At 44.3% G+C, this 21,371-nt stretch overlaps 1 protein-coding gene across 8 annotated transcripts in view; it reads left to right on the top strand.

The window, feature by feature from the left end:
- LOC144806278 (collagen alpha-1(XII) chain-like) overlaps positions 1–21,371 on the top strand; it is a 655,546-nt gene that overhangs the window by 457,725 nt on the left and 176,450 nt on the right. For all 8 annotated transcript variants that reach the window (XR_013606560.1, XM_078673198.1, XM_078673438.1 and 5 more), the window contains one exon: positions 2,495–2,641. Coding sequence is in view for 7 of the 8 variants with exons in the window: in XM_078673198.1 (XP_078529324.1) it covers positions 2,495–2,641 (147 nt within the window). In the remaining variant the exon portion in view is untranslated. The remainder of the gene's footprint in view (positions 1–2,494; positions 2,642–21,371) is intronic.

Below are 21,371 nucleotides of genomic sequence, written 5' to 3' on the forward strand. Positions count from 1 at the left end.
TGCGCATAACTTTCCCTCCACTTCTGCAGACGCGTCAGGACACGTGATTGTGGCTGACGCATGCGCAGTAACTAAATACAAGCAGCGGCCATTTTATAAACACGGATTAAAATAGTTAGGAATACACATAGGCAAGCGTCACAAACTTTACGCAAACTTAATATAAATGTTAGTAAGACGTACATTGATTACCTTGTTATACATAAACGAGGTTCTTGACTTCGGCAAGCCGCAAACTATGCGAAGCTTTGCTTCATCAGTCGCACTGCACCACATCAGGAGAAGAATCTCGCAACGATGTCGGAGCGTGTCGCTGTTGCTGTGCCTGCTGTCGCAACTCCGAAGGAGGGTGTCGCTGCTGGAACTGTCGCACTGCATCGCATTGACCAAGAGCACCTCGCATCCCCGAAAAGCGCGCCGCCTTTGGAGCCGCTGCCATTGCAACTTGGATGTTGTCACTGTAGTTGGCGCATCGAGCAGAAGCTTCACGCATCGTGGAGAAGAGGGTCGCCACTGGAGCTGTTGCAGTTGCATCGTAAGGGTGTCGCCGCTGCAATCCACGCATCGAACCGAGAACTTCTCGCATCCCCGAGAAGCGTGCCACATCTGGAAGATCTTCACGTCTTTATTTCTTTGTATCCGAACTTTGCCGCATTTCCATCGCTGCGACATTGCTTGTCGTGGAAGCGCAACGCAACCTAAGGTACTTTGACGCAAAGTGTCGCATCTAAGAACTGAACTGATCTAAGCTTAAATCTACCATCTTGAAGTAATAGTATTGTGTATTTTTGTCGTTTATGGTCTTGTGGTAACTATATATAAAGTCTACTTATTTTTGAAATAAAACCTGTGTGGTGTCCATTTGTAGTGTTGTCACTGGGTTACTGTATGTGGTCACAACTGCTTAACTTACTACGCCTCTGAAGTAAAGCACGTCTGCTCGTGCCAAGCTACCAAGGGGGTGAGCAGGGGTTGTTTTAGGAGTGTAATCCCCTTATCCTGCCTAAAGGAGAGGGTCCCTATTTGTCACAAGTACCTACCTGTGCCAACTAGAGACCCTCAAATCTAACAGGAGGGCATACCAGTGGTTAGCAATTGGTAGTGCTAGACATACTACAAAAGTGTAAGTTATTACAAAAGTGCTGTTTGTGAATACCACAAAGTAGTTAGCATACTCAAAAGCGTAGCTTAATTTTGTGAATCAGGCTGCTTTGTAAGAGAAATTCTGCCCGGATTAAGAGAGGTGTTGTGCAGAAGAAGCAGTTTATGGCAAAGATGTAGGGCAAGAAGGCATCTCTCCTCTCAATGTATTAATAGGATTAATATCACCAGAATATCAATTTATTCATAAGCAAAAACTGGAATATAATTCTATCTGCTTCACTCTTGTTGTGAGGTGTGAACATCACATCTCGTCCCCTCTTCGCCAATGAGTTTTTTAGAATCGTAGCCACATTGCTGGCCTAGAATGATGACCCAGCCTCTTTCACTTTTCCTGCCTATTTCCCTCTCTCTTCTCTCTCTCGCTTTCTTAATTCCCCCATCTCTTTCATTTTCCTTCCCCCTTCTCTCAATCTCTATCTCAGGCTCTCTTTCTCTATATCTTCCAATCTCTCTATCTTCCTTTTTTCTCTCATTCTGTCTCTGTCTCTCCTCCTCTCTCCTTTTCTCTCTCTCTGTAGTTACTTTTTCTCTCTCTTCTTACCCCCCACCTTGTGCCTATGGACGATATAGCCAGGATTCAAAAAACACTTTATGGCTGATTTACTAAAGTATTTATGAGTAATGGGATTTATAATGGAATGTTACTACAAGAGTAATATTTTACATACTTTCTTTTTCCTTCACTATTTTTCACTCTTACTCAGACTCTCTTCCAGTTCCCCCCTCTATCCCTCCATTTCTTTATATATTTCTGCCTGTACCCCTCTTTCTCTTTTTTCCTCTTTCCATTTCACCCATTTCTATCTCTCTATCTGCAGTGCACTCATTCCCTCTTCTCTCTCTCTGTTCCCTTTATCTTGCTCTGTGTCTTTCATGCTCTCCTAGTTTTTCTCTCAACTCTTTGTCTCTTTCTCTGTCTCTGTCTCTCTCTCCCTCTCTATTCAGCTTCCCCCTCTGGTTCTCTCTTTTCTTTTACTCTCTTACCTTTTCCCTTTATCTCTGTCCAGGGCTGGAATGGGAACCAAAACAGGCCCTGGCAAAGTGTACGGCCACTCCTCCCCCCCACCCCCACTGTGGGGGAGGTTTGGGGTGCGACCTAGCTAGTTGCCGGGGCCTGTTTTCGGCCCAGTAACAAAAACGGCCCCCAGGGGCACAAAAAACGGCCACCACCCTTGCGGCGCACCATTGTATTGCCCGGTGCCCGCAACGGCCAGTCCGGCCCTGTCTCTCTCTTTGCCTGTATCTCTCTTTCTTCTGAGTCCTCTTATTTAATCCCTTTCTCTCACCTTCTCTCTCTCTTTAAATCAGTCCCTCTTCTTTTCCCCTGCAGCACCGACCCAGTGTGATCAGCATAACAAACAAGGAGGAGCCGGTGGACAGGACTACACCTGTGCAAGAGACAAGCCTGGAACTGAAGATTCCTCTTCCTGGATGGGTGTGTTGCCCTACCTGAGAGAGACACTATGTCTCGACGCAGGTAAGTGGACTTTATTTCAAAGTTTTTTTTTTTTTAATAAAATTTTTATTGCAGATACACAAGGAGCCATTATACAGTCCATCGGGGAACCCCAGTATACAGCAGCTGTAAACACTACCCCGGAGGTCGGGCGGCAAGCATTTCCGGTGTAGTGTTTTCACCCATGATTACCAGCTATAATCAGTCTTAGGCCATCCAAGTTTCTGCGTTTTTAATTATTTTAACGTACCTCCCCCCTCCCCCCTCCCTCACCCCTTGGTGATCGGACGTGAAAAGCTCAAGTTAGGATTCTGCAATATATAGAAGTAGACGATAGGAAAGCATCGGGTTCGCATTCATACCCCTCCCTCTTCCCCCCTACCATCAGCCAGGGACACGCATTCGTTCAAGGCCTGCTTTAACCGGTGGCCCACTGTTCCTTATGCAGTCAATAGTATGGTTATGCATTCCCACCTATTCCCCCGCCGTCTAAGAGCAGTGTCGCATCCCCACTTCCATCCTTCACCCTACTACAACCCCCCATCCAATCCATGGTAGTGTCTCCATTTAGACCAGACTAAACACGTACAGTGTTTTGTACGTGAGGGACACCGCCTTCCCCACCATGTGTTCCTGAAGAAGCCTCCCCTCCAGTGGTGCATACTCAGGAATATCAAGAAGCGTGATATTTTGGGCCTTCCAGGCATGGCGCAGTTGGACATATTTGAAATGTTGCTTATTGTGTAACCCAAACTCCGCTTGGAGAACCCTGAACGACTTCAGCTCCCCCTTGGCTATTACATCTCCTATGGTGGAAATGCCAATGTCGTCCCATCTCTGGAATCCGCGTAATTTACGCAGCTCGTGCAGCCAGTGGCAATGCCACAGCAGTGTCTGCCGTGTAGGTTTCTTTTCCCAGCCCATGCGTTTTGTAGCTTTCATCCAGGCCCTTAGAGTTATGGAGGTAGCAGGGAGAAGGTGAGCCCCCCCTACATTCCCATAGAGATATCGCAGTTTATTTTTGGGTGCCAACTTAGCTCTTTCCAATGCATACGTCGGGTGGTCCGCCGACGCATGGAGCCAATCATTAATTGGAGTCAGGTGTTCCGCCCAGTAGTAGGCCTCCAAATTGGGGAGCGAGATTCCCCCACTGTATTGGTGCCTTTGTAATGTGGTCAGGGCCACCCTCGCCTGTTTGCCTAGCCAAAGGAAAGATCTTAAATCTGCATGGATCCTAGTGAAGACCGCCACCGGTAGTGGATAATATTCATTCTGGAGGGCGTATAGGAATTTCGGTAGAATAACCATTTTGTACATGGCCGCCCTACCCAGGAGTGTTAAAGGAAGCTGTCTCCAGCGGTCCATTTTATTTCAAAGTTTTAAGCTAATTTGTAGATTTGAAAAACTTAGTACCAGAAATTAAACTTTAAGCACCTTAACATGAGTATTGTTAGGTTAAACTATCTTTTCTTGCCAGGCCTACTGCTTTTTATAGATCAAAAATCCATTAAAATGCAAGAAATGTCTAAACACAAGGGGCCATATGTATCATCAACCTGATTTGTGATTCTCAAATAGCGATATTTAAAAAATCGTTATTTGAGAATCGCAAATAGGTATGTATGTACAAATTCGCATTTTTTTGCGATTTCCTAAAATTCCTTAATTGCGATTAGCAAATTGCGAATTGCAATTAAGGAATACTTTCCCATTCATTTCTATGGGCCAGGAGGCCCATACGAATGAACGGGAACTTATTCTCAATTTGCGATTCGCAATTTGCTAATTGCAAATTGAGAATAATTTCAAGGGTGCAGGGGTGTCCAAAGGACACCCTGTTGTGTAGTGTAGTTCCTATTTTCCCAATAGGCTCTGCGCATTGGAATAATATCTTCAATAGTATAGACGTAGGACTGAGGTTAACTAGGTCTTCTACTGACGATATTAGACTTAAAGTTATGTGTGCCAGCTAGCTCAGAGTTCACTAGAAACTTTCTCGAATAGGCAAGGAGGAGTTTAACCTCCCTGGATAGACAAGAAGGGATTTAGTGAACTCTGAGCTAGCTGGCACACATAACTTTAAGTCTAATATCGTCAGAAAAAAACCTAGTTAACCTCAGTCCTACGTCTATACTATTGAAGATATTATTCCAATGCGCAGAGCCTATTGGGAAAATAGGAACTACACTACATGGCGCCCCACGCTGAGGTTAACTAGGTCTTCTACTGACGATATTAGACTTAAAGTTATGTGTGCCAGCTAGCTCAGAGTTCACTAGAAACTTTCCCAAATAGGCAAGGAGGAGTTTAACCTCCCTGGATAGACAAGAAGGGATTTAGTTTCTGACAACCATAGAACATGACAACTTTGCTCCCCCCTAATCAAGAGTATATCTCTAGAGTCGTGTGAAAACAAAAGACAGCTATTTCACTCAGTCAGTACGTGCATTCTTAGTTTCACCAGATTGTAGAGAAAAGAAGAGACGGGCGTGTTCAATAAAAAGATGTCATTTATTGATCAGTCTCTTTTCTCATACAAGAGAAATGGATCGATATTATTGCAATACTTATGGTTAAGTAAAGTGCATACAATAAAAGCAGAAGTATAAAATAATACTGTAAAAGCATTGATATGGTTTCTTAGCCATATGATACTTTAAAATGGATAAAAGATATACATACATATATACATCGACTAATCGTACTCAACTGGTGCTTCTAACTACGCCTACCCCGGTGTACCTGACCTAAGCCTAATACGTGGGAAGGAGTAAGTAAGTAGCAGTTTAAGTTAAGTTTGGTTTGCCAAGAATCTGACCCAAGAATTCTCTGTAAGGGGTTAATCAGTTCTGTAGCTGGGATTTAGAAGGCTGGAGGGCTGGTATCTCTATCTCAGGTCTTGATATCCTAGCTGCCTGCGAGGGCGGCTGGAAACGCCGGAGGCTGGATTTCTCAGCAGGAGAAAAGGCAGCGTCTCTCTCAGCACGTCAAAAGGGAGGGGCAGCGTCCGTGGGCTTCCTGCATCAGCTGGGCTCCTCGACAAGTAGCGCTGCTCCAATCTCGTCACCACCGCGTGTTTGCTTAGGGCAATGTCGGTATTATTTATACCTGAAAGGTGCCGAGATTGACGTAAGGATGGACATAAATACGTCAATAAGGATGTCATAAGAACGGGTCGTTTGTACATTCTTTACTGAAGTTCTCGGCTGAATCAAAACAATAGCTGCGGGGGATTTCCCAGGTTGCTGGAGGTTTGATTTGTTTTGAGAACACGGTATGCGTTCTATGGGGGCTGGAGGAATAGTGCTTGCCTAATGTGATAGCATGCGCTATGACCTAATCAGAAAACGGGTTTCTGTGCCGTTGTATGGCTATTAGTGATTTATTAACCAGACAAGGGTCAGAAATAGGAGTATTGATACAGTTCCCATAGTAAACACATCACAGTTGCACCCCTGAAATATGCATAGGGTGCACATGTGGCGCACATACATGCCCTAAGGGCATGTATGTGCGTCACATGGCACTTTGAAAAATGCAAACATTTGCATTTTTCAAGGAATTCGCAAATTTGTGATTCCTTCAGGACATTTTGTAAATTTGTTTTGCTTCATACATTGCATTTAAGGAATCGCAAAATTTGCGATTCCTTAAATGCAATTGCAAAATAAGGAATCAAAAATTTTGCGATTCCTTGTTTTGCATCAGATTTTGCTTTATACATGCCATTTAGCAAATTCACATTAGCAAAGGCCTTTGGGAATTCGAATTCGATTTTTCTTCATACATATGGCCCAAGATCTCAGAGGAATGTGAGCTAGGTGGAAAAGAAAAAATGAAATAAAGAAATGGAAATAATCCATTCCAATAGAATACAGATCATGGCATTACAGAAATAGTGAACATCGAATGGTGGAAAACCGTAAACCAAACCCTTGCCTCAGAGATGTACAACATAGGTCCAAGAGGGTAGGACTCATACCATAGGATAACTACATGAGATACCTTTACATACACACAAACCATTAAACCATAGGATAACTGCATGAGATACCTTTAAATACACACATACCATTATACTATAGGATAAATACACCAGATACCTTTACATACACTCAAACCATTATACCATAGGATAAATACACCAGATACCTTTACATACACACAAACCATTATACCATAAGATAACTACACGAGATACCTTTACATACACTCAAGCCATTATACCATAGGATAACTACACGAGATACCTTTACATACACACAAACCATTATACCATAGGATAACTACACGAGATACCTTTACATACACACAAACCATTATACCATAGGATAACTACACGAGATACCTTTACATGCACTCAAACCCTTATACCACAGGATAACTACATGAGATACCTTTACATACACTCAAACCATTATACCATGGGATAACTACATGAGATACCTTTACATACACTCAAACCATTATACCATAGGATAACTACATGAGATACCGTTACATACACTCAAACCATTATACCATAGGATAACTACATGAGATACCTTTACATACACTCAAACCATTATACCATAGGATAACTACATCAGATACCTTTACATACACACAAACCATTGTACCATAGGATAACTACACGAGATACCTTTACATACACTCAAACCATTATACCATAGGATAACTACATGAGATACCTATAAATACACTCAAACCATTATACCATAGGATAACTCCGTGAGATACCGTTACATACACTCAAACCATTATACCATGGGATAACTACATGAGATACCTTTACATACACTCAAACCCTTATACCACAGGATAACTACATGAGATACCTTTACATACACTCAAACCATTATGCCATGGGATAACTACATGAGATACCTTTACATACACTCAAACCATTATACCATAGGATAACTACATGAGATACCGTTACATACACTCAAACCATTATACCATAGGATAACTACATGAGATACCTTCACATACACTCAAACCATTATACCATGGGATAACTACACGAGATACCTTTACATACACTCAAACCATTATACCATAGGATAACTCCGTGAGATACCGTTACATACACTCAAACCATTATACCATGGGATAACTACATGAGATACCTTTACATGCACTCAAACCATTATACCACAGGATAACTACATGAGATACCTTTACATACACTCAAACCATTATACCATGGGATAACTACACGAGATACCTTTACATACACTCAAACCATTATACCATAGGATAACTACACGAGATACCTTTACATACACTCAAACCATTATACCACAGGATAACTACACGAGATACCTTTACATACACTCAAACCATTATACCATAGGATAACTACACGAGATACCTTTACATACACTCAAACCATTATACCATAGGATAACTACACGAGATACCTTTACATACACTAAAACCATTATACCATAGGATAACTACACAAGATACCTTTACATTCACTCAAACCATTATACCATAGGATAACTCCGTGAGATACCTTTACATACACTCAAACCATTATACCATAGGATAACTACATGAGATACCTTTACATACACTCAAACCATTATACCATAGGATAACTCCGTGAGATACCGTTACATACACTCAAACCATTATACCATAGGATAACTCCGTGAGATACCTTTACATACACTCAAACCATTATACCATAGGATAACTACATGAGATACCTATAAATACACTCAAACCATTATACCATAGGATAACTCCGTGAGATACCGTTACATACACTCAAACCATTATACCATAGGATAACTACATGAGATACCTATAAATACACTCAAACCATTATACCATAGGATACCTACATGAGATACCTTTACATACACTCAAACCATTATACCATAGGATAACTACACGAGATACCTTTACATACACTCAAACCATTATACCACAGGATAACTACACGAGATACCTTTACATACACTCAAACCATTATACCATAGGATAACTACACGAGATACCTTTACATACACTCAAACCATTATACCATAGGATAACTACACGAGATACCTTTACATACACTCAAACCATTATACCATAGGATAACTCCGTGAGATACCTTTACATACACTCAAACCATTATACCATAGGATAACTACATGAGATACCTTTACATACACTCAAACCATTATACCATAGGATAACTCCGTGAGATACCGTTACATACACTCAAACCATTATACCATAGGATAACTCCGTGAGATACCTTTACATACACTCAAACCATTATACCATAGGATAACTACATGAGATACCTATAAATACACTCAAACCATTATACCATAGGATAACTCCGTGAGATACCGTTACATACACTCAAACCATTATACCATAGGATAACTACATGAGATACCGTTACATACACTCAAACCATTATACCATAGGATAACTACATGAGATACCTTCACATACACTCAAACCATTATACCATAGGATAACTACACTAGATACCGTTACATACACTCAAACCATTATACCATAGGATAACTCCGTGAGATACCTTTACATACACTCAAACCATTATACCATAGGATAACTACACTAGATACCTTTACATACACTCAAACCATTATACCATAGGATAACTACATGAGATACCTATAAATACACTCAAACCATTATACCATAGGATAACTCCGTGAGATACCGTTACATACACTCAAACCATTATACCATAGGATAACTACATGAGATACCGTTACATACACTCAAACCATTATACCATAGGATAACTACATGAGATACCTTCACATACACTCAAACCATTATACCATAGGATAACTACACTAGATACCTTTACATACACTCAAACCATTATACCATAGGATACCTACATGAGATACCTTTACATACACTCAAACCATTATACCATAGGATAACTACATGAGATACCTTTACATACACTCAAACCATTATACCATAGGATAACTACATGAGATACGTTTACATACACTCAAACCATTATACCATAGGATAACTACATGAGATACCTTCACATACACTCAAACCATTATACCATAGGATAACTACATGAGATACCTTTACATACACTCAAACCATTATACCATAGGATAACTACATGAGATACCTATAAATACACTCAAACCATTATACCATAGGATAACTCCGTGAGATACCGTTACATGCACTCAAACCATTATACCATAGGATAACTACATGAGATACCGTTACATACACTCAAACCATTATACCATAGGATAACTACATGAGATACCTTCACATACACTCAAACCATTATACCATAGGATAACTACACTAGATACCTTTACATGCACTCAAAACATTATACCATAGGATAACTACATGAGATACCTATAAATACACTCAAACCATTATACCATAGGATAACTCCGTGAGATACCGTTACATGCACTCAAACCATTATACCATAGGATAACTACATAAGATACCGTTACATACACTCAAACCATTCTACCATAGGATAACTACATGAGATACCTTTACATTCACTCATACCATTATACCATAGGATAACTACATGAGATACCGTTACATACACTCAAACCATTATACCATAGGATAACTACATGAGATACCTATAAATACACTCAAACCATTATACCATAGGATAACTCCGTGAGATACCTTTACATGCACTCAAACCATTATACCATAGGATAACTACATAAGATACCGTTACATACACTCAAACCATTCTACCATAGGATAACTACATGAGATACCTATAAATACACTCAAACCATTATACCATAGGATAACTCCGTGAGATACCTTTACATGCACTCAAACCATTGTACCATAGGATAACTACACCAGATACCTTTACATGCACTCAAACCATTATACCATAGGATAACTACATGAGATACCTTTACATGCATTCAAACCATTATACCATAGGATAACTACACGAGATACCTTTACATGCATTCAAACCATTATACCATAGGATAACTACACGAGATACCTTTACATGCATTCAAACCATTATACCATAGGATAACTACACGAGATACCTTTACATGCATTCAAACCATTATACCATAGAATACCCCTATGAAATGCATTTACATTAGGGGTAGGAGAAATATTTCACTCCGCTCTCAGAACTGGCAGAATTTTGACCACTCCGTAGTTAGGGGCAGATTTATGAGGCCCTTGCGCCACGGTTACGCCGCTGTTGCGTCACGCAAGGCGGCATAAACGTGGCGCATACCTACGAGGCATTTACAACGTGACGCATCTATGGAGATGCGTCACGGTGTAAGGCCCTGCGCCACATGAAACCTGCGTCAGGTTTCATGTAGGCGTTACAGTGCAGGGGTGGGCGTTCCATCGCAGGAACGCCCCTGGAAAGTGACTCAGTGAAATCTACAAGATTTCACTGAGTCACTTTCTACGTCAATTCCTTACGCCTGCTTGAAGCAGGCGTAAGGGTGATGCACCATGCAATGTAGGGGTGGCCCCTGTGCATTGCAGGAGTCATGTCGCACTTGCGACATGACTCCAGCAATGCGCTGCCCGTACGCCGAAAGATGCGTCACGCATCTTCCCTGCCTTGCACAATGGTGCGCCGCATTGTAAATGCAGCGCACCATGGGTGGCGGAGCTGTGGTGCACTGTGGCGCACATTAACAGTTAACATAAATCTGCCCCTTAGTTTTTAACACGGAGGTCTGTCCAAATTCCACCAATAGCCGCATGGCGGACTTTTCCTCGTTCAAGGCTCCAGATATGCGAGCTGGCGGGCATGAACGAGATTTAGCATACCCTAGCCACATTTTCTAACATGGGCGATGGCCAGTGTTTGTGAGCGGTGTGGCCAGAGAGCTATCATTTGAGTAGATAAGATCTGCTGCAGCTCGAGTACATTTTCTACTGAGTTTCAGCAAAATCACCTCGAAAGATGGAGCGTTATTGCTCAACGCGTTGTGCCGTTCATGCTGATTTTCAGCGCTGCTCACACTACCGGCGGCAAATTACAGTGTGATCTGTATATTTTTCTCCCATTGGCAGAATTCTGCAGAATTTTGTGGAGTTTTTCATTAACTCCGCGGAAGTTAGTGGAGGAAACTCTGTGAGTTCCTCCCACCCCTAATTTACTTGCACTGAAACAAATACCTAGTGGGGATCTAGCTGGGATTCAAGGAATTGAGTTTTACAAATTTGCAGTAAGCATTTTTACATCACACACATTTACGATTGGAGGAACAGGGCTATAAATTGATTCAGCCAGAATCGCCAAGCGTTTGCGCTAAAACTGGGATAGGATCATAAGTTTCCATGTCAGAAAGGTACTCACAAGATCACATCTCCTCTCCTTAGATGCTTTAGAATCACCGTACCTTACACTGGGAGCCTTTCACAACAACTGAAACCAGGGCACCTGTCCAGCCATCACAAGGTGCCCTTGCAGATGTCAGCAGAGATCTGTGAAAAGTGGGGTAAAACTTTCAAAGACTAGGAACCCCAGCATTTACGGTTACAGGTTGCATTGCATTCAAGGTTTAAAGTAACCAGCGCTCTAATTCTGTGGCATTTTATAACACACAGGATTAGACACACTTTATACCCAGCCTAGTAATCTAGAGTTGATTTAATCTTGGCGTCTGTATAGTATTTAAACATTTCTTTAAACTTCAATAATGATGCTTTTACTTCACTATGAACTTCCTGTGACTGTATCATTAATTCTGGTTTAGTTGATGACATTGAGAACTAGAAGTTTGAAGAATTTCTGACATTGTTCACAAATAATACAGCCAAGGGCAATTTCAACAGAAATTCTATTGAAGACCACAAATAATAGAGCTCTAAGCACTCCTGATCTTGATGCCGGACCAAATGGAGTCCGCCTAATAAAATGGTAGAGACAACTGTGCCTTGTCCAGCAAAGGCAGCACTTCCCGTTTGTTCAGTAGGAGGTTTCAATCCACCCAGATATTACTATTCAAGCCCCTCAGATCCACACACATCCAGTTGGAGTCATCGGTTTGAACTATTCTATGGAAGAAAGCTACTTCGATGCTTCTATCGGTTCAATCACAAGTATTTTGCCTCATTGGCCAATTTTAACCTTCAGTTATTTGATATAAAAGTTCCATTCTAGGCCTCAAGTGTTTCCTCAACACAATCTGGAGAAATCTGTCAGGATTCCTAATTAAATTGTGATACGCAGGGATAATGCTCATTCAAATATCCTAACTCTGAACCTAGTCGGACTAGAATGATCTTCCTTTGGGTTGTAGTCAATCCCAGACCCTACATGACATTGTCACACCTATACCTCTTACCCGAGTGTTCCCTATTTTGATCTATACCTGGTATATTGATCAGTAGGATTGGAGCTTTAGAAAGTATAAAGGCTCACTTTTCAAATCTCATCAATGCATTGATCCTTTCTCATTGTCATTCCTGCTTAATTGCTTCAGTCTTACTTATTTAAATTGTACTTATATATCCTGCCCCCCTTTTTGAGAGAAAGAGAATTGCTGATATCTTTCCATCTTTTATTTCATCTTCAACAAAAATATCATTTTCACATAATTTAATTTAATACACTAGATTTACAGTACAACCATCTTTTCCACATTAACATTTTAATAGATGACGCCTCTACAATTCTATTTTTAGAGAGAGTAATAGTCTTCCCTGGCATCACATTCACTCACACAATATCAGGTTAATCCCGGTGGAGGAGGGGAAATACAGTCATGTTACTTTCTCATTTTAGTGCATCACAATGACAGATTGTATATATTATCAGCCTCCTTCTTCTAGATACTTTAAACAATGTTTCGGCTCATCAATTAACACCTTCTTCATCATAAATAGAAATCACAGCTGTAGTGAAATGCATACATCAGCTATTTCACAATCTGTTCCTACATATGTGATGTGTCTTTCTTAACCAAATTAATCTTTTTATCCAATATAAATTATAGGCAGGGTACCCTGCTTCTATGTATGTCAATTCCTTTCTGCACAATTGTGAGAAAGTCATCCTTTTTGCCCCGAATCTCCTCATATTTTTTTTAACTGATACTGGTGGTAACTGACTCTGACTGTGCACTTTTCCCTGCAAACCAGGCCCGTGGACAGCGCTCTGATTAAAAAGGTATATGGTAATTAGGTGTAATTATAATTGCCAGTGACAACCTACCTGTAAATCCCTAGTGTATGTTTGGCAGGTAGGTTTAGAGGCTCAGAAGATTTCATGCACTCAAGTGTGCACTGCTGTGTTGCCTTCTGTCATTTTGAAAATCAGCACTGATTTGCAAGCTGCTGTTAAATTTGACTTTGGATTTAAAGCTACTTCCAAAGTACTAAACTACCTTATTTTTACATGTAAGTCACCCCTACGGACTACCCCTTGGTGCCCCCAGGGTTAGGTGCCATTTAACAGTAAGCAGGGATGTATTAAAAGCTGTTTTATATGCCCTGGTAAGTGAATAACTATCAATTTCGGTTTTCCTCATTGTAGCCTTTTTAGCTCCAGAGGCTAACGTGGGAATACTGTAATACAGAGTAACTATTGATAGGAGTGGGGGCGGAGCTTGCCTGGCCTAAAGATGGCCGCTCTGTAACTGAGCTCCGCCAGCCGCCGACTCTATCCGGCATGATTTAGCAGCATCAAATATACCGATGTTGTGTGGAGACACCGGGCAGATGCAGCCCATCACACGCTGATCCCATTGCGGTGCCTATATGGTGACTTGCTGAGATACTGCCGGTATTCTGGCTTGCAGAGTGCGTGCCGGCGTGTGGCCTGTCTGCGTGGCCGACGCGTCGTGATGACCTACGCGTAACGGCTCACCACAGATGTTGCTGGTGCACTGTAGGGTGCAAGGCCCTGTTCAGTGAGGTGCCCGGCAGGAGGCCTGAGGAGCTGAGATCCACTGCGGGGGGCCAGATGATTGACTGCCGGGAGGTGAGATCCGTTTGCCTGGCTGCTAGCGTGACGTGTATCGGCCCGGCCCGATCTGTGAGGTGCTTGAGGCTGGGTTGCTCTGCTTGGTCTTAAGCCCGACCTCCCTCTAACTTGGACTTGTCATCGCTGGCCGAGCCCCCCTGGAGTGGGAAGTGTTGCCTGTTTACGCTATCTGTGTATGGTGCCCCTATCTTAATCCACCTTGTGAAGCCTGGCCCACTTGACGGTCCTTCTCGCTCTAGGGACAAGGAGCGGTGTCACTGGTTAATGCACGGAGGAGTTAGTGGTAGCCCCTTGCCGGTGAGGACGATCGTTGTTACAGCTTGCACTGGGGTGCTGTGATCCCAACGAGGCTGCTGTGTGGCGGTGACAAGCGACAGTCCTGCAAACATTTTGGGGTGACTGGGCGCTTTGCGCACGTGGCTGGGCTGCTTGCGTGTTTGCGGAGTCACGATGTGCAAGCCTGACAAAACTCAACTGAAGATTAACTTTCAACAGCGGAAATCAAGGCACTGTGAGGACACGGCAGAGACTGTGATGCCAGAGTCTGATAACCCAGCAGAAGATTCCATCGTCGATATCAAACAGATGATAGCTTCTATGCAAAAAGGTCTGTCGGCTATCTATTCCAAAATCGACACTTTGGCCTATAGAAAGGACAGAATGTCGGAGAGGGTCGACAATTTATTTATTTGATTTATTTATACAGGATTTATAATGCGCATGGCTGCCACAGCAACTAGGCGTCCCAGCGCAACCAGAGACCAGAGAGGAGCGGGCAGATACTACAAGCGTCCTTTGTTAAACGGTAGGGAACAACCATGTCTTTACGAACTTCCGAAACGTCAAAAGATTGGATATAACTCGGATGTTCGCTGGGAGGGAGTTCCAAAGTTTGGCCACCAAAAGGCCAAATGAGCGGCCCGCCGCCCTGGCTTTTCTTACTCGAGGGACACAGACCAGCCCGCAGTTGGCGAATCTCAGAGCACGCCCGGGCAGATAGGGCTTCAATAAACCAGAGAGCACAATAGGGGTTTGGTGCATCAGGATTTTGTTCGCGATGTACAGCACCTTAAAGTGAATGCGGGCTTCAATGGGCAGCCAGTGCAACGTAGAGAGCACATGAGCCACCGCCTGCGATCTAGGAAGCGCTACTAGCATGCGTGCTGCCGCACTCTGGACTCTCTGGAGGCGTTTAATACTTGCTCTATTGGCGCCCAGATACAAAGCGTTGCCATAATCAAGCCTCGCATGAATGGAGGCTTGCAGGATGGTTTGGCGCACTCTGGGAGGGAAAAATCCAAGCAAAGGTCTTAAACCTCTCAGAAGCCCAAAGCGCACTGCAGCAACAGCTCTTGTCTGTTTCTCAAAGGTTAGGCCAGTGTCGAAGCAAACACCCAGGTTCTTTACCATCTTCGGTGACAAAGCGGGTTAAAGATGATCAGGCCACCACTCCTCCGACCAAAGCTATTGGTCTTTCCCATTGAGAAGAATCTCGGATTTACTGGCATTTAATTGAAGGCAGTTAGCCTTCATCCAGTCCGAGATTACTGATAGATCCTTCTTAAAGCTTTCCAAATTTGTACAGCAATTTTTGGAGAAAGCAAACACCAGCTGGGTGTCGTCAGTGTACGACACCAATCATAGCCCCCTACCTTTGACCACCTCCGCCAAAGGTCCTACATACAGATTGAAAAGAAGCGGGCTTAGGATGGAACCATGTGGCACCCCACGAGATAGAGCGTGATCCTGAGAGTGAAACGGAGGTACGGACACCTGGAACGATCGCCCAGCCAGGAAGGAACGAATCTACTCCAGGGCAGTATCCCTGATTCAGATCATCCAGAGACGATCAAGAAGGATCGCGTGTGACACCGTATCAAAAGCGGCACTAGGACCAAGGCCGCGGAGTCTCCTACATCCAGCTGGCTGCGGATCGATTCCGTAACAGCAAGGAGGGCTGATTCGGTGCTGTGGCGGGGGCGGAAACCATGTTGGGAAGGGTCAAAGATGTTATGTGTGTCGATGTATTTAGACAGGATGGAATTGACATGTGCCTCAACCATAATGCCGCCATAAAAGGTAGCTGAGATATAGGACAGTAGTTACTAGGGTCGTCCGGATCAAGCGATGGTTTTTTTAACAGTGGGATCACTTTTGCATGCTTCCACGCCCTTGGGACGGAGGCTGATTTCAGTGACAGGTTGACCAATTCTAGTGCCACAGGGGAAATGAGAGGAAGAAGATGGCGAAAATGGGTCGCCAACATCGGGTCCTCTGGCGAGCCCGACTTGATTTTAGCGCTTAAAACCTCAAACTCCTGGAGTGAAAACAGAGGGAAAACCGACACACAGTTGTCCACCCTAGAGTCAGTCCCTGTCAGCAAAACATCCTCAGCGGGGGCCATCCCAGTGGAAAAACCATGATAAATCAGTTCCACTTTCTTCACAAATTGGAGTGCTAAATCTTTGCAGCGATGGTTTGACACTACGGGGGAAAGATTGGTCAGACCTGCACTCTTCATGTTTTTAAGCAGGGTGAAAATGGTTTTAGTAGGATTGGAGCTAGCCATGATTTTGTTGGCTACAAACTCTGCCCGCGTTTTGCGGATGAGTTTGTGATAATCTTTGACTGCCTTACGATACACTGCTTTGGCGGAGGGCTCATAAGAACGGCACCAGGCATGTTCTAGTTGTTTACATCCCTTCTTTGCCTGTGTTGGAAGGTCAGTAAACCATGGGTTAGATAGCCCGCGCCCCTTTCCACCCGTTTAGCTGGAATACAGCTAACCAGACCAGCTACCAGCCAGTCATGAAAGCCCACAAGTGCCCCCTCTATGTCAGGAGGAAGCTGGGGGCTGTTCTCTGCTAACCAAGAAGCGAGCAGCTCCTGGTCTAACTTATGCCAGGGCCGTTTCGCCTCCATGACTGGGCGAACCGCATCAATTCTACCCTGCCACAGTAGGGAAAATGGAATTACTGAGTGGTCGGTCTATGTTAGTGAAACCGGAGAAGAGATTTTTAGACAGCCAAGATTGGAAAAAATAGGATCAAGCAGATGTCCAGCCACTTGGGTGCCACCCGCGACCAGTTGCGGGAGCTGAAAAGCTTCCAGATCCGCAAGGAAGTTGTCAATCTCAGCCTTTCCTTCCCGCTCGAGATGCAGATTCAGATCCCCCAAGATGGTAAAGTTGGCCGCTTTGCAGGCCAGCTGTCCAATTTTAGTTACTAGGTCCGCACGAAAAGGGCCCAGGGGGCCTGTAAATTAACAGGCCAGACATGGTCAAGTTGCTGATAAACTTTATTTTAAACAATGCACTCTCGCAATCTACTATTTTTTCCTTAAACATGCTAACAGCGAAAGCAGCTTTGGCTATCACCGCAATGCCACTCGCTTCCCCCTTCTCTACTATTGTTATGTAGGATGTAGCCATCCGGGAGGGCTAATCCTGGCTCCGCCACTGTATCCTGGGTAAGCCAGGTTTCAGTAAGAAAAAGGGAGTCAGGACTCTCATCCATTAATAAATCAAATACCTCAGCATAGTGACTCAACAAAGAGCGACAGTTAAGGCTGAGAAGTTTGAATTCCATACCGCTGGATGAGCAGGTAAATTGCTGCTCCGAGTCCACCTTGAAAGCGCAGAATTTGCACTCAAAAGTCGGCTCTTGAAAGGCCCACGGTGCTGATGGGCACTCGGAGGCCAGGTTCACAAGTTGTTCACGGTTGTATCTACAGGAATAGCCTGTGTTAGATGAAGGGGTTCTGGCGACTGGTGACGGCCCGGCGCGGATGGGCGCAGACGAGCTTGCCTTAGGTGCGCCTTCGGCGCGCCAGCAGCCCGCCCACTGCGCGTGTCTGCTGCGCAGGCGCCTACGCGTCAAATATTTGTAGCCAAGCAAGGAGGTGGCCAGGCAGGTCGAGGAAACAGACACTAGTCCGCTGACCTCGTCGATTCCTCCCCAAGATGGCGGACACAACTCTCACCCTTGCCCCAAACAACGTTCCCCAAGAACAGCAGCAAGATACTGTTTTAAAAACGCGGCGAAAATGAGGTGAGAGAATTGTCCTAGAAATAATGCACAGTTAAAACCTGGATGTCAGAGTACTGTAAAATTACCACAAAGCGCTAAATAAAGCTTCCGGCTCACTCCTCAGGAGTCTGGTGGCTGCGCGGGCACCTAAGCGTCATTATTTGTAGCCAAGCAAGGAGGTGGCCAGGCAGGCGAGGAAACAGACACTAGTCCGCTGACCTCGTTGATTCCTCCCCAACATGGTGGACACAACTCTCACCCTTGCCCCAAACAACGTTCCCCAAGAACAGCAACAAAATACTGTTTTAAAAATGCAGCGAAAATGAGGTGAGAGAATTGTCCTAGAAATAATGCACAGTTAAAACCTGGATGTCAGAGTACTGTAAAATTACCGCAAAGCGCTAAATAAAGCTCCCGGCTCACGCCTCAGGAGTCTGGTCAAGCATTCAGAATGCCTGGACATGGCGGAGCGTTGCATCGCCGAAACGGAGGAGGCCCAGTCTGACTCTAGCAACTCCCAGGAGAGCATGGAGAGGGCCATGGCTGCCTTGCAGGACAGAGCAGAGGATTTGGAGGCCCGCACGCGGTGAAGCAATCGCCGCATTATGGGTCTGACTCAATTCACTGCGATGGGCAATAACACGCTCATCTCTGGCAATCGGTGCCATCTCCTCCTCTCATCTCTGGCACTCTGTGCCATCTCCTAGTCACACCTCTTTCAATCTGTGCCATCTCCTCCTCTCATCTCTGGCACTCTGTGCCATCTCCTCTCATCTCCGGCAATCTGTGCCATCTCCTCCTCTCATCTCTTTCAATCTATGTCATCTCCCCCTCTCATCTCTGGCACTCTGTGCCATCTCCTCCTCTCATCTCTGGCACTCAGTGCCATCTCCTCCTCTCATCTCTTTCAATCTGTGCCATCTCCTCCTCTTATCTCTGGCACTCTGTGCCATCTCCTCCTCTCATCTCTGCCACTTTGTGCCATCTCCTCCTCTCATCTCTGGCACTCTATGCCATCTCCTCCTCTCATCTCTGGCATTCTGTGCCATCTCATAGTCACAGCTCTTTCAATCTGTGCCATCTCCTCCTCTCATCTCTGACACTCTGTGCCATCTCCTCCTCTCAACTCTGGCACTCTGTGCCATCTCCTCCTCTCAACTCTGGCACTCTGTGCCATCTCCTCCTCTCATCTCTGGCACTCTGTACTTTCTATGTCTTCTATGTATTTGTAGTTCACTCACCTCATCCAGCACATATCTCTTTGTGTTCATCCTCCATGCCTTCTGAAAACCAAAATGCTTTATCCATTGATCTCATTGGCATAAAGAGAGGTTTGCTGTGATGTCACTTGCTGAAGGTTACATCTTATGCAAATTATAGAGGCCCCTTGTGTTCCTATTGCCTGGAGCCCAAAAAATCCTAGTACTGGCCCTAGGGGTAGGCGGCATGAGACACTGCAGCCAGGTATGTAGGAGTAAGTGACCCATGCACTGCTCTCAAGTTTGTGGAGGTGGGTGATACCGAGACAACTCTGCCGGGGGTGAGTGTCAGTGAGACACCTCCTACAGCATGTAGAGGTTTGCGACACTGAGACACTTTCGGCAGCAAGTAGGGGTGGGGGACACTGAGACACATCTGTTATGAATTGTTCTGTTGAATTGATGTATACATTCTTTCATGACATTTTGCATTTGAGTTAAGATTTTTATATATCCCCTTTTATGAATATACAATTCAGCAATTAAATACAGAATATATATATTCTATAAAAATATGTTCTTCCGTCTGTTACTTTTGCTCTTAGAGATCCATAATTGTTGTTGTGTAGACACCTGCGAGAAAGTTCATATTTGACAATCTCACTGATTAAGTTCTCAACAAATGATGTGAATGATAGTGATCAAACAAATCCCTTGTAGACGACTTTACCTTGTACTGAACATTGCCCAAGCCTACAAGGGTTGATTGGGTTACCCTTTCTATTATCACTTCTAGAAGTTGTCATGTCTGTGTAATTTAGGTGAATTGGCTGTCTGGCTTGTGATTGGCTGTGACTGGCTGGTGTGCCTGGCTCCATGAGTCAGGATGGGTCTGCCCCGGTGGTGAGTGGAGAGATCTGCATGAGTGATGTGAGGGAGGAGTACACCTGGGACCTGAATAGGGATGGGCTTTCCCCACACAATGCTGGCTCCGCCCCCTGTGGTGCGACTGATGACCCTAGCCTGACTAGTGAATGGGAAGAGGGGCTGAGCACATCTGAGTGCTCCACAACCAGCTGCGACTGGTTTTACCCCCTCCCTACAGACACAGACAAAGGGATTTAGTGTATAAAAAAGAGGCTGTGGCCTCATAAAAAATGTTCTCTCCCTGATCCGAATTTGGAGACGGCCTGCTGCTGCTGGGTGCCAGGAGGACCACCACTGGGGACTGCCTCCCTGCCTGGAGGGCCCTGTGAACTGGCCCCTGGGCCCAGCCTTTGCCCCCCCCTTTTCCTTCCTAAGGATTCTGCTGTTAACCCTTGCCTACAGCACCTGGGAAGCGCTGTATGCCACTTGCCAGGAGCGCTGATTTAATGGCCACTTGCCCTCTCTAACTTAGAAGGGTAACAGGTGCCCACCCTGCATTTTTGGCCGCATTGGAAGCCGATCTCGGCGCGGGTGGCCACCCCGCAAATTGGCCACCCCGCAAATTGGCCAACGTTTTATACTTTCATTGGGTGCCAACCCGCTGCCTG

This window comes from Lissotriton helveticus, chromosome 1_1 (assembly GCF_964261635.1).
Source record: "Lissotriton helveticus chromosome 1_1, aLisHel1.1, whole genome shotgun sequence".
Classification (NCBI taxonomy): domain Eukaryota; kingdom Metazoa; phylum Chordata; class Amphibia; order Caudata; family Salamandridae; genus Lissotriton; species Lissotriton helveticus.